This window comes from Cucurbita moschata, unplaced genomic scaffold (assembly GCF_002738365.1).
Source record: "Cucurbita moschata cultivar Rifu unplaced genomic scaffold, Cmos_1.0 Cmo_Scf00062, whole genome shotgun sequence".
NCBI lineage: Eukaryota > Viridiplantae > Streptophyta > Magnoliopsida > Cucurbitales > Cucurbitaceae > Cucurbita > Cucurbita moschata.
The window spans coordinates 717,590-729,860 of NW_019268578.1; the positions used below are offsets into that span (position 1 = coordinate 717,590).

Below are 12,271 nucleotides of genomic sequence, written 5' to 3' on the forward strand. Positions count from 1 at the left end.
CATTTTTCTAAGCTTTTGAATGTAGATTTGTTGCCGGAGGGGGACAAAAAGGAAAGAGAAGCTTCACTTGTTTTACTGCAGGCAGGGAAGAAGAGCAATCAAACGGGATATCTGCCGATGAGAACCAATGATGCGGAGCATGAAAAGTTGGCGGCCGACATTTTCTGTAAGCATATTTTTGGTAATTTTGTCACTTTCATTCTATTTTCGGTTCTTCTTCAAACCATCTCATCTGACTAAAATAAATAAATAAATAATCGGTAAGTTAGGAACTTAGGTAATGGTCGGGACTCGGGAGTGTATATACATTTTGGCTTTCTTTTTTCTTCCTTTCCTTTCATTTGTCCCTCTGAGCGTCCTCTTTTCCTCGCTCGGCATGATTTTTAGGCCCATATTGAACTTGTTTTCTCATCATTTCTTAACAATGATTTTTGTTTTTCTTTTAAAAAATGTTTGCGTTGCTTCTTAACTAAATTCCAAATATAGATTTTTTAAAAAAAATTTAAAGCAATTTAAAAATGTAACCTTTTGTTTTAAACTTTTAAAACTTGACTTAATTTGAAAGCATTTGAAAAAAAAAAATAGATAACAAAACGTTTGGTTTTTAGTTTAGATTTAGTTTTTATATTCTATTCAATTCTCTGCTTTTTTTTAATTTGATAAGTGTTTTAGAATTGTGAATAAAATTTAAAAACATAAATACAAAATTTTATAGAAATTTTGACTTTTTATTTCCCCCTTCTTACTTGTCTTTCATTTTATAACCTTTTTATCTCATCGTGAAACTTCGCCTATTTTATCTTTTTCGTTCTTTAAACATCTGTTCCTATCTTTTAAACATATGTTTCTCTTTTAACTTTCTTACTCTCTAAATTTTCTTCCCATCTTTTCCTTCCCTCTCTACACATTTTTTTTTCTAATTTTTGTTTTATCAAACAGAAAATTTATAGTATTGATGTTAGACGTGATTTTAGAGTTTATATTGTTAAGGATAGGGAAGAGAAACGGACATTTAGGTTAAACTCCCTATCCTCGTCTCCTTAGAGATTTTCCATCCCTGTCCTAACCTCATTCTCAGTTTAGGAGTCGGGGAATGGGGATCAGGTTCTATGGGAAAATTTCTCCATTAAAATTTGATAGATACATTAACATTATATTAAATTTAGTATTATTATCGTTTTATTTATTTTTGAAAAAATATAATACTTTTTAATCATAGATTTTTCGTGTAGAAAGTTATTATATGTAATGTAATTAAATTTAAAAAAGAAAAGAAAAGAAAAATATAATCTAATAAACATACAATTTGAAGATTTGTTCTTAAATATTGCAAATTTTCACTAGAAAGGACCATCATATGCTAAAATTTAAATTTTAGAAACTATAATTCAAAGACCCTGATAGTCTAGCACTCCCCAGAAATTATAGAAACAAAGCAAAGCAATGGATAAATTAATGATAATTTAGCTGGAAATGGGAAAAAATGTGTACCTTCAGATCAATTGGACATTATTATACTTTAAATGACTTATGAATTGCAAATTCCCCCTATTCATGGAAGGAATTTTTAAAGAGTTTGTAATAATATACCTTTATTCACCAAGTAGAGATCTTGTAGACTGTAGTATATCATGTAGAAAGTGTCGCAATCAAGCAGATTTTGTGACCTCATGGATGGCGTTTGCCAGATACGGTACGTTCCCGGTTGTAACTCCTGCCATGCTGTTTACACAAATTCATTTCGTAAGCAAACAGTTCACAATTCTGCTTCTTAAAAAATTAGAACGAAAAAGAATTTACCATGCAATAAATTATACATTTTTACTTTTCTACCTAAAATCTATTTTTACCCAATGTTCGTCTTCTAATTTAATTGACTTAAAATCATGTTTATATTATTACAAGTTAGTACACATAATAAAAGCTATATTATTAATTTGTTAAAATAAAATTGGTATTTTAAAAGTTCAAAATCAAAAACGAAACAAACTTAATAATTTTAAGACTAGGATTTTATTATTATTATTTATTTTTGTGCTGAATCAGTCGATCAGAAAAAATCTCTCCCGCCGTTTTTAAACAAAACAAGCTTAGTACGTTCAACGTGTCAATGAGTCAATTGTTTTATTTTTTTAAAAAACCATCTCAAATTCTGAAGCAAATCTAGAAGCCTAAACAAGTAATTTTCAAAAGACTTGTTATCAAAGTGTGATATTCATTACCTTATGCGGCCATTCCGAGTCATGTAAATGTGATATTCATTTGTCAAACGGTCAACCTGCTCGGGGGTCATTCCACTGTAACAGAACATGCCAATCTGTTGCAATGGAACAATCAAAACCAATAAGGATACTAGTAAACGGTTAAATATTCAAAATTGAGGAAGCAAAAACAAGGTGTTAGTTATCGGAAAATGAAAGAGTTGAAAGTACCTGATTGGTTATATGCTCCCAGGACAATGGAGATCCCAACTTTTCTAGGTTTTCTCGTAGAGCACTTCGCATTCCAATGATTCGATCAGCCATGACCTGAATAAACAAAATAAGGTGAGGATGAGAATACATCTCAATTGGGGAAACTAATAATCGTTAAATTGACTTTTCTTTTAAATTGAATACATCGGCATTAATCAGTTGAGTGAGTTTCATCTCTGAACATTTGTAATATAAGACTAGACAGTCCAATTTGTTCGACGAGGAAAATATCACCATCCAAAACAGATGGAAGACTAATAAATATAATCTAATTTGAAAATTCTTCATATTAAACTATGTTTAACTCACAAGTACTTGGGGGCAAAGTCATGGAAGCTAAAAACTTCCATGCATAGATTATGGCATTGAACTCTGATCGATGCTTTTGAAATCCTATATATATATATATATGTAACCATTTATTGAAAAAAAAAAAAAAAAAAAAAAAAACAGAAGCATGTTTAGTAACTATTTACTGTTTCTTGTTCTCTAGAATTTTATATTAAAATTATAAAAAAAACACATGAAAATTGGTTTTCTAAAATTAAATATCCATCTTTTTTGTTATTGTTATGTTTAGAAAATGATAAAACAATGCTTTGTCTATGTTTTAAAAAAAATGGACATAGAAACATTTTTTTTTTCAAATTTCGTACACAATTTAGAAACGTTTCTAAAAAAATGAGAAACAAGAATCAAAATACTCATGTTATTGAAAAACTGAAAACAAGAAACAAAGAATGAAAAACTAGAAAATGACCTCTACATGTTTATGTTAAATTACAAGAGATGTATGCATTCTGATTTTAGTTTGATGATGAAATCGAAGTGGAATGCAGAAGAAAAGGATTATGAGCACATACAGCATAAACATGAAGATATTACCTTAACTTCCTTCAGCCATAACTTTTTCAATTCTGGATCCCCAAGGATGGTCGAAACTATGAGTGCACCATGAACAGGTGGATTACTGTACATGGGTCGGGCAAGCTGCTGCAGCTGACTTTTCACAGCAATTGCTTGTTTTTCATCTTCGCACAGCACGCTGCAATCAATTTAATCATCATCCTTAATGACAACAAACAAATAACAAACGACTCAATTCATGAAACAAGGAATTCTTTGTGAACTGCACTAATACATTGTTCAACAAACTTCTAATCTATAATGCATAACCATGAGATCTAACGACCACTTCTGCTTGGAATAATTGTTGGAAAATGAATATCAATATGTCTATTAAGCACTTTTGGAGAAAAAAAAAATCATTTAAAGTGTGTTTAGTATAGTTTTTTGAATGATTTAAAGCATTTTCTAAAGATCTATGAATATATTTATTGAAAGTGTTTTTTTTTAAGCTAACCTAAAAGGTATTAAATGATAGCTACAGGTGATTAAAATCACATTAAAGTTAGTCAACAAAAATGCACCAGGTATATAGACATTACTAGGAGATAGCATGTTGTTTTGTAAACGAAGGAAAAGTGGAAGTGGAATCAATCTAGTGGACACATACCTAAGGCATCCTACTCTCTGGCCATAGAGTCCCATATTTTTAGCGTACGACTGAGCAATTCCAATATGATGGCCATCCTCGAGAAAGATCCTGATGGACTTTGCATCTTTTTCTGGATCACCACTAGCAAAACCTTGGTATGCCATGTCAAAAAAGGCAAAATGACCTTTGGCCTAAAAAATCACAATGTTCAATATCTGGCAAAGAAATAGTTGTAAGATATGATCTATGAAACAATCATTCCAAAAATTCTGACCTTAATCTGGTGTGATATCTCTCTCCATTGTTCCTCCGTGGGATCCACTCCAGTAGGATTGTGTGCACATGCGTGAAGTAGAAAGAATGAGCCATTTGGAGCATTCTAAACAGTGTCATGCAAATTAAACAGAAAAAAAAGGCATCAGCAGAATGAAATCAACAGAATTCAGTGTGCTCATGAGGCACTATTAACATGAATGTTAAAAGTACTAGAGTTAGATAAGACATCTTGAAAATGTCAGCATGCTTTATACCTTTATATCATCCATCAATCCTGCGAAGTCTAATCCTCTGGACTCTGGATGATAGTAGCGGTATGTCGTTTGAGGAACTTGTGCATCTCTCCAGATGTTATGGTGGCTGTTTGAAAATCTTTAAGTGAGAAACAGGATACCAATGAAGTAGACCTTTTTTTTTTTTCTTTTTTTAATTTCATGCAGATTTAGCAGCAATTCTTACTTGGACCATGTAGGGACTGGTATATAGATTTGGGAACCGCTAAGGAAACGTTTCTGAAAGTCAGCAAAAATACGACATGCTCCAGTTCCTGAGAGAGCTTGTATAGCTGCTATCCTCTTATCTTTGATGAAGTCAGAATTCTCTCCATAAGCCAGCTTCAGTGTTTCTTCCACCATCTTCATACTTCCTCCCATTGGAAGATACTCCCTGTTAGAACAGACAAAACGTGGCCAATATCTTTAATAGCTCAAATAAATAAATCAATTTCAAGCGTGACGCTCACGCAGGTTATGCCTTGTCTGTACACAAAAAGATCTACATGTATGCATTGAAACTAATCAAACACTGAAACTGTCATTCCTATTTAACAAGTCGCAGTCACCATGAGAAGTACAAAAAGAATTAAACAGCAAAATATATGTTGTTACTTGCTAAGATGTAAAGTACGAGAAAATCCACACTGGCATACACCAATGGATGTTGGTTTCATGTGAATAAGAAGACCTTAGGCTTTGTCAATGAGCACACTTGATTCAAGAGTCTTTAGTTTCTAATGCCAATAGGCTCCTTGTAGTATTCTATCACTCTATACCTTATCATCATCTCCTAAAATGAATAATCCAAAAGAAGTTAGCGCTGGTAAAATTGTATCACCGATCTACAGAGCATAATAGTTTATCTCAGTGCAACTGAGTAAAGTAATCAAGAATGGCGAAAGATAGCCTTTCCAAGGACAACCACAACAAACACAACGAGTCAAAACCTAGGTAGTTTAAATTTAATTAAACATTCAATTTTCTTTCTGATTACTCTCCAATTTTTCCTTCAAATTCTAGTGTGCAGAACCTAGTTCATTATTTGGTAAAGAAGAAATAAGAACCTCTGAGGCTACCTCATCGTCAATTATTCCAAAAAGATCAGATGCCAATTCACAAGATACAATCATCACTTTTGTTCCGAAGTGCTATCTTAATCCAACAATCATTATATTTAATGACGCTAGATAATGGTTCCAACAGTTATCTATGAGACATTAAAAGCATGCTGTGGATAATCAACATGTAAGCACGACATCTCAACTCACAGACATTGAAAAATCAAAATCAGAATCCACTAGAAAAGAGTGAAATGAAAATGTGCGTGTAACAAAGGCAAAGATTCCACAAGGTATGGACCATGGTCCAGTTGTACGGACTAAAAAAGGATTTCATCTCATCTACTTGAGGAGGATAGAACAATCCAATCAGAGCAGCAAGTTGTTAATTAAATTATAAAATAAAATACGATTAAACGAGTGCATCCAAACTACGATAAACGAGACGCCGTCTTACATATTCAGGTTTCCTGCGATTCTCCGTTCAGCTTCCCTCACACATTCGAGGACCACTGGCTTTCCGTTATCATCTCGATATGCACCCTAGAAGATACGGAAAACGTAAAGATAAATTTAGAGATTCCACTGAAAAAGACGGCACAAGATCAAAAGCGACAATAGTTTGCCTGTAACATAATAATTTAAAAAGATTTAAGGAACTTTTCGATCCGAGAACTTGAAGAAATATTGGATCCATCGAGATGGCCATTAAAATTTTGAACTAATCTCATAGGCAACAGAATTATTAAAATAATAGCTAAGAAAGAAAAAACTCCTGTTTCTAGATTCAACAATCAAACTTAAACAGTTCTGACACAGGAATCTCCCAATATTTAACGATTTCGATATCGCTTAGAGCGATGCAAAAGTTTCAACCGCGGAAAACAGGACGACGAACTAAAAGCTTAATGCGAAAGCTAATCAAATGCGCGCGCGAACAGTACAGATCAGATGAAAAAACACGAAATAGACAAAAGACAGATGGAGAAAAAAGTTTAGATCAACGAGTGGAAGTGGATTTCCTCTTAGATGATGAAGCTTTAGAATCGTTCGCATTGGAAACTTCGATTGTCATTCCGACGTTTGTGTTCTTAGTTATTAAAACTCAATAGAAGCACAAATCACAACCAAAGCTACACCAGCAATCAAACAGTAATCGTATCAAAATCCAAGGCGAACAAGGCAAGAAGAAGTAGAAACTCACTACTCCAACATTGACTTTGCTAGGACTCGGATCAGCCAAGAAAGCTTCAGTAACGCCTAGAATCGGATCTTTCGGAGCCGGTTCGACGTTCTTCCACCAAGACGACATGGATCTAGCTCCGACGCCGAAGCTACTCAAGCTCCGGTCTAAAACCTTCCTAGAAATCACTGCTTGAAACGCCATGAACACCAACAAGCAAACTGATAGCTCTCTCTCTCGCCGTTCTCTTTACAAAACTCAGACGAAAAAACGGCGGAGATTTCGTGGAGGCGCGAAAACAGAGAGACCTCTGGCTTCAGGCTCCAACTGAACAAATAGACATGAGAACCTCGAAATGCGCAGCGCAGACTCGGAGCTTTAAATATATTCATCTAACTTTTGACGACTAACGCTTTATATATATATATATATATATTTTCATTTTTTTAATCACGTCTTCGAAAGGCGCGTACTCACGGACAGGTCAGGGTGTCAAAACGGCAATAGAATCTCGACAGCCATTTTATATTTTCCAAACAAGTTAAATCTTAGGTTTAAATAACTCCTCGATTCATTTCATTCTACTCATCGAATTTGGCAATACAATAAAAACATTAATATTCCTAAATTTTGCTTCTTATTTTAAAATATTCCTGTTTTTTTTTTTAATTTTACAATATTATTTTCAATATAAAGTAAAATTTAATTAAAATATTTTTAAAAAATTTAACATAGTAATAATCTAAACTGACCGTAATAATGATTAACAACATTACACCATGTCTAACATCTTAATGAATTTATATTTTAATGATAGTTTTGAAAATTTTATAAAATATTACGGGTAATATTAAAGATTTTTGAAATAATTTAGCATTAAAATTTAACATTTAAACATTGGTGAGGGCATTGCTTGATTGGAAGGACGGCCATTTTTCTCTCTTAGCTCAGCTTAGCTTGACTGATTGGGTAATGTCACGGGTTGAAAGAATTCAAGACAATTCCCGCAAAACTCTTTCCTCTACGCTTCTTGGAGATTTCTTCTCTTTGATTGAAAAAAAAAAAGAAAAGATCTTTGGAGAGAATCCCTATTATCTTCTATCTTACACTTTTAAGAGAGACAAGAAATTTTTAAAAATGGGTTCCCTTTAAAAATAAAGAAATAGCGGACCAATAAACTAAACAGGTGGTCAAATTCTTCGAACTTTAGCATCTCCCAACATGAAATTTTAAGATCGACAAATTGACGCATTAACCCGTTAAACTTTCTTCTTTCCTACACCGGTAAGAGAGGTAGGCGCCTTTTTAAAATTGAATAAAAATGACTAATGAGTTCCCTTTATTTTAAAAAAAGTAGATCGATAAAGAAACGTTTGGAAAGTGTTTAACTAAACAGGTGGTCAAATTCTTCAAATCTTAGCATCTTCCGACATGAAATTGACAAATTTTGATCGTAAATAATTCAAGGTCCTCTAAGAAAACGTGTCCTCCACAGTTAAAGTAGTTACAAAATCCAAACCTGAAAAACTAAAGTGGGGAAGGGGGAAGGGATCATATCATTGAAAACGTGTGGGAGTTTTCAACCAACTTTCAATCAATCAAGTAAATCACAAACCCAAAAGATAATAAAGCCAAATTGAATTTGATTAAGAGTGTTAGGAAGCTTACAACTCTTTGAGATCTGGAAGGTTTCAGAAGCAATTCGTAGGCACTGAGACTTGTTGTGGGGCTGTGCCTCACTGGATAATCGCTCTCTTCCCATAAATTCTTGTCTTGTCTCTGCAACCAACAAGGGAGAAAGGCTTATTCCTTACAGTTAGTTGAAATTCCGTGTAGTTGTCAGTCTCCCTTGCTTCGTACTAAAGAAACACAACAGTCTAATTCTTCCCCATTTATCATTCATTTCCATGCTTGTTTCCAAGAACCCAGCCCAAATTACCTGGAGCTGATTCAACCATTTCTTCTTCTATGATATGTAAACTCGTTCGATATGATCGAACAAGAGGAAGGATCGAGTCGAACAACAAGTCCAGATGAACCCGAGATAGTTATCGTGTCGCCGACGAGACCCGAAGAAGCAAAAGAAGTACTTGCAAGATCGGAGCACGAGCATGAGCATGAGCATGAGGGGGCTGGTAAGAGCTCTAGACAGCCTGAGAGCCATCATACCTGCATCATTGACATAAAAAGCACTGGTGAGTCAATGGATGATGCAAATTCTAGTAATGAAAAGGTTTGCAGGATATGTCATTTGAGTTCCGACGAGTCGGTAAGTTCAGACCTCGTAAACCTCGGATGTCGCTGCAAAGGCGAGCTCGGAATGTCCCACCGTGACTGCGCCGAGATTTGGTTTATGCATAGAGGCAACAGGTAAAAGATTCTCTGTTCATCATTCAGATATCAGTGATTTTGGTTTTACAACGCCAATTCAGCTTCATCTGTTTCTAATAATAGACAGTGTGAGATATGTGGTCAGACAGCTACAAACGTGCGGGGAAACAGGAGCAGCGTTTTCATGATACAGAGGAATGAGAGGAGGATGGTAGCAAGCTCAAGCGTGTCGGCAGTGTCCTTGGACAACGAGGTTCCGTTATCATGTTGCTGGGGGCAGCGGTTCTGTAATTTTCTATTGACATGCACGGTTCTAGCCTTCCTCCTCCCATGGTTTTTTCGATTCAATTTCTTCTGATGATGAGTGATGGCTTTGCTCGAACATCCTATCATCACATTAACCAGCAATAAAGTCAAAAATTATAGCTTATACTTGCATGCTATAGCTTTTGAGTATAATACTGTGTGGGGGAGGGAACTTGAATTCATGACCTCTTCGGTCGATGATATAACGCTTTAATAACGTTAACCAATTGAACTGTGATTAGGTTGGTACAAACATAGTATTTAAAAGGGAAGAAAACATACCAAATGCCAAGGAAATTTCTCATCTTCGTTCATTTACGATTGACAAAACTGTAATCTCCCAATTTTTTTAAAACGTGTCTGCTAGGGAGAGGTTTCCACACCTTTGTAAAAGAATGTTTCGTTCTCCTCCCTAATTGATGTGAGATCTCACAATCCACCTTCCTTCGAGGTCCAGCGTTCTCACTGGCACTCGTTCCCTTCTCCAATCGATGTGAGACTCCCAAATCTACCCCCTTTGGGGCCAGCGTCCTTGTTGGCACACCGCCTCGTATCCACCGCCTTCAAGGCTCAGCCACCTCGTTAGCACATCGCCCGAAACCTGGTTCTGATACCCTTTGTAATAGCACAAGCCTACCGCTAACAAATATTATTTTTTTTGGGCTTCTCCTCAAGGTTTTTAAAACGCGTCTGGTAGGGAGAGATATCCACACTCTTATAAAGAATGTTTCATTCTCCTGTTTCATTCTTCTCTCCAACTGATGGGGGATCTCACAAAAATGTACTTGGGCACGGTTAAAAATAGTGACGATAAATAAACTTTGAAAAGTGAATACTTGAGAGGAAACAGAGAAGTTCCTGAATTGAATGTGCACCAGGAGCTGGAGGCCATAAGACATCCCCATAGATTCTCAAGAACATGCTGAAAATGAAGCCGTATGATGTGATAAAATAAACCTGCTCACACAAAAGCAAAAGTTCAGCCACTAGTCCACACAGAGGATACTTCAGTCTCCAAAATAGCATAGAAGTCCAACTAAAGCAACTTTAAGGACAAGATTTTGAACGAGGCTAACAGGGTCGGTATACCTTTCCTTAGAACTCGACGACACAGTCATACAACCTATAGAACAAGTCTTGTTTTGTGAGATCCCACATCGATTGGAGAGGGAAATAAGTGTCAGCGAGGACGTGGGCTCCAAAGGGGAGTGGAGTGTGAGATCCCACATTCTTTATAAGAGTGTAAAAATCTCTCCTTAGCAGAAGCGTTTTAAAAACCTTGAGGGAAAAGGCTATTACACGTTCAATAACCGCACGTTGTGTCAACTTAAGAACCTTTGTGCCATCTTTTAAACACAAAAGCAATAACTCAGACGCACAACGGAATCTCCTTGCCTTGCAAAGATTGTGCACGAAGGAGGAGTACATAAAAGAATCCCTTGTTTCCATTGATTCAAACAATTCATTGCTTGGTCAATTTGTCCAGCTCTACACAACCTGTCAACTAGACAATTTAAGGCTACCAAGTTTGAAGCAAAACCTGTCATATACATGTCATTCAAATGCCGTCGGGCCCCCTCGATATTACCAGCCCTGCACAACCCTTTAGTTATCATAGATTCACACAAGGGACCGGTGGCGGTATAGAGCTATAAGGAGTGAAGCTCACACACACCGGCTGATGGAGGGCGGGATCGCATTTACTCGTTTACCGCCCAGCTCCATAGTAACAAAATGGATAGTAGGCCTGCCCACACGGAAGTCTATCTTGCTTTTTTTCTCTGTCCTTTCGATTTTCTTGCTTCTCGCTGAAAAGCTCGGCGTGCTCGTATCTAGGTCGGGGCTAATGAAACTATATAAGCAAGACTCGAGATACGGATTCCACCTTATGGGGAACACAACAGACAACCAAGACTGAAGACGACTCTAGCTCGTCCAACAGCTTAAATGCAGCCTCCAACTCATCTTCTTTACAGTACAAATTAACAAATGTATTATAAACTAATCAATTCCCACGCCATTCTTTATCATCTATTCTATGCAAACATTTTGCCCTTCAAACGCAACTAACTCGAGAAAAGCACCAATAACTGTGCAGTAAGCAACGCCATCAAAAGCATACATCTAAAGCAGCTATTCATCCTTGTAGTGTATTTTACGGCATCAGGCTCAAGACCTCAATCCACGGCTCATTGATCATTCTACAAGCTGACTTCAATCTAAGTTTTTATAATTTGACTACAAATCTAGTGTTTCTTAAAATCATACGTGAAAACAAGAATAAAATTCAACCAGGACCTTCAAGAATTCATTTGAAGTTTTGGAAGACCAATACCAGTTTGAAAATTAATCTGGCACGGATCAACATTCTCATCGAAAGAGATCAAACAATGGATGCCTCGATAGAGTAAAACCAAAATAAAATCAACTTTCAACGAATCTATTGTTGAGATTAGCAGATAATTAAAGTAATACAGACGAAAACTGACTTTGAACACTTAAAGCACATCTGCAGAACATGGAAGTTAACGAGGAATTCGAAAGAAGAAAAGAATCGGAATCCAAGAAGCAATTGGCACTAAACCTTTGGGGAAATGTAGAGAAGGAAGAAGTAATGGATGAAATATGGCGCGTCTTCTGCTTCTGCTCGTTGCCCACGTTATAAACGAAGGGAAGGAGAAATGGAGTCCCAGAGGGTCGTTTCCCGACCTCTCGGATGCCTCAATGTTATGAGTGAGATTGGCGCTTTCCGAATGGATGAACTATGGGTTAAATTAAAAAAGATTTATTTGTCCCCCACGTCGAAATTCAAAATTCAAAAATTTTAATAATAATCTTAAAACTTTCAAAAAAAAAAAAAAAAAAAAAAA

General features: G+C 35.8%; 2 protein-coding genes across 4 annotated transcripts; one reads left to right on the forward strand and one right to left on the reverse strand.

The window, feature by feature from the left end:
- Positions 1 to 1,422: 1,422 nt before the first annotated feature.
- LOC111437139 (aspartate aminotransferase, mitochondrial-like) lies at positions 1,423 to 8,515 on the reverse strand. Its single transcript, XM_023074992.1, has 11 exons — positions 8,433 to 8,515; positions 6,786 to 7,091; positions 6,039 to 6,124; positions 4,708 to 4,914; positions 4,503 to 4,608; positions 4,247 to 4,351; positions 3,991 to 4,163; positions 3,360 to 3,519; positions 2,433 to 2,528; positions 2,223 to 2,317; positions 1,423 to 1,722 (listed from the first exon to the last, which is right to left on the reverse strand). Exons 2-11 carry the CDS (start codon positions 6,966 to 6,968, stop codon positions 1,650 to 1,652), a joined length of 1,284 nt encoding a protein of 427 aa, XP_022930760.1. The 5' UTR covers positions 6,969 to 7,091; positions 8,433 to 8,515; the 3' UTR covers positions 1,423 to 1,649.
- A 171-nt stretch (positions 8,516 to 8,686) lies between these two features.
- Positions 8,687 to 9,698, forward strand: LOC111437147 (probable E3 ubiquitin ligase SUD1). 3 transcript variants are annotated; one of them, XR_002709396.1, is made up of 3 exons: positions 8,687 to 9,134; positions 9,219 to 9,518; positions 9,550 to 9,698. XR_002709396.1 is itself a non-coding variant. In XM_023075001.1 (2 exons), the coding sequence occupies exons 1-2, from the start codon at positions 8,755 to 8,757 to the stop codon at positions 9,451 to 9,453; spliced, it is 615 nt and encodes a 204-aa protein (XP_022930769.1). In that variant the 5' UTR covers positions 8,687 to 8,754; the 3' UTR covers positions 9,454 to 9,698. The 3 variants fall into 3 exon arrangements, 2 of the variants coding, with proteins under 2 accessions (XP_022930769.1, XP_022930770.1); XM_023075001.1 differs by having other exon boundaries at positions 9,219 to 9,698; XM_023075002.1 differs by having other exon boundaries at positions 8,727 to 9,134; positions 9,241 to 9,698.
- The last annotated feature ends 2,573 nt before the right edge of the window (positions 9,699 to 12,271 follow it).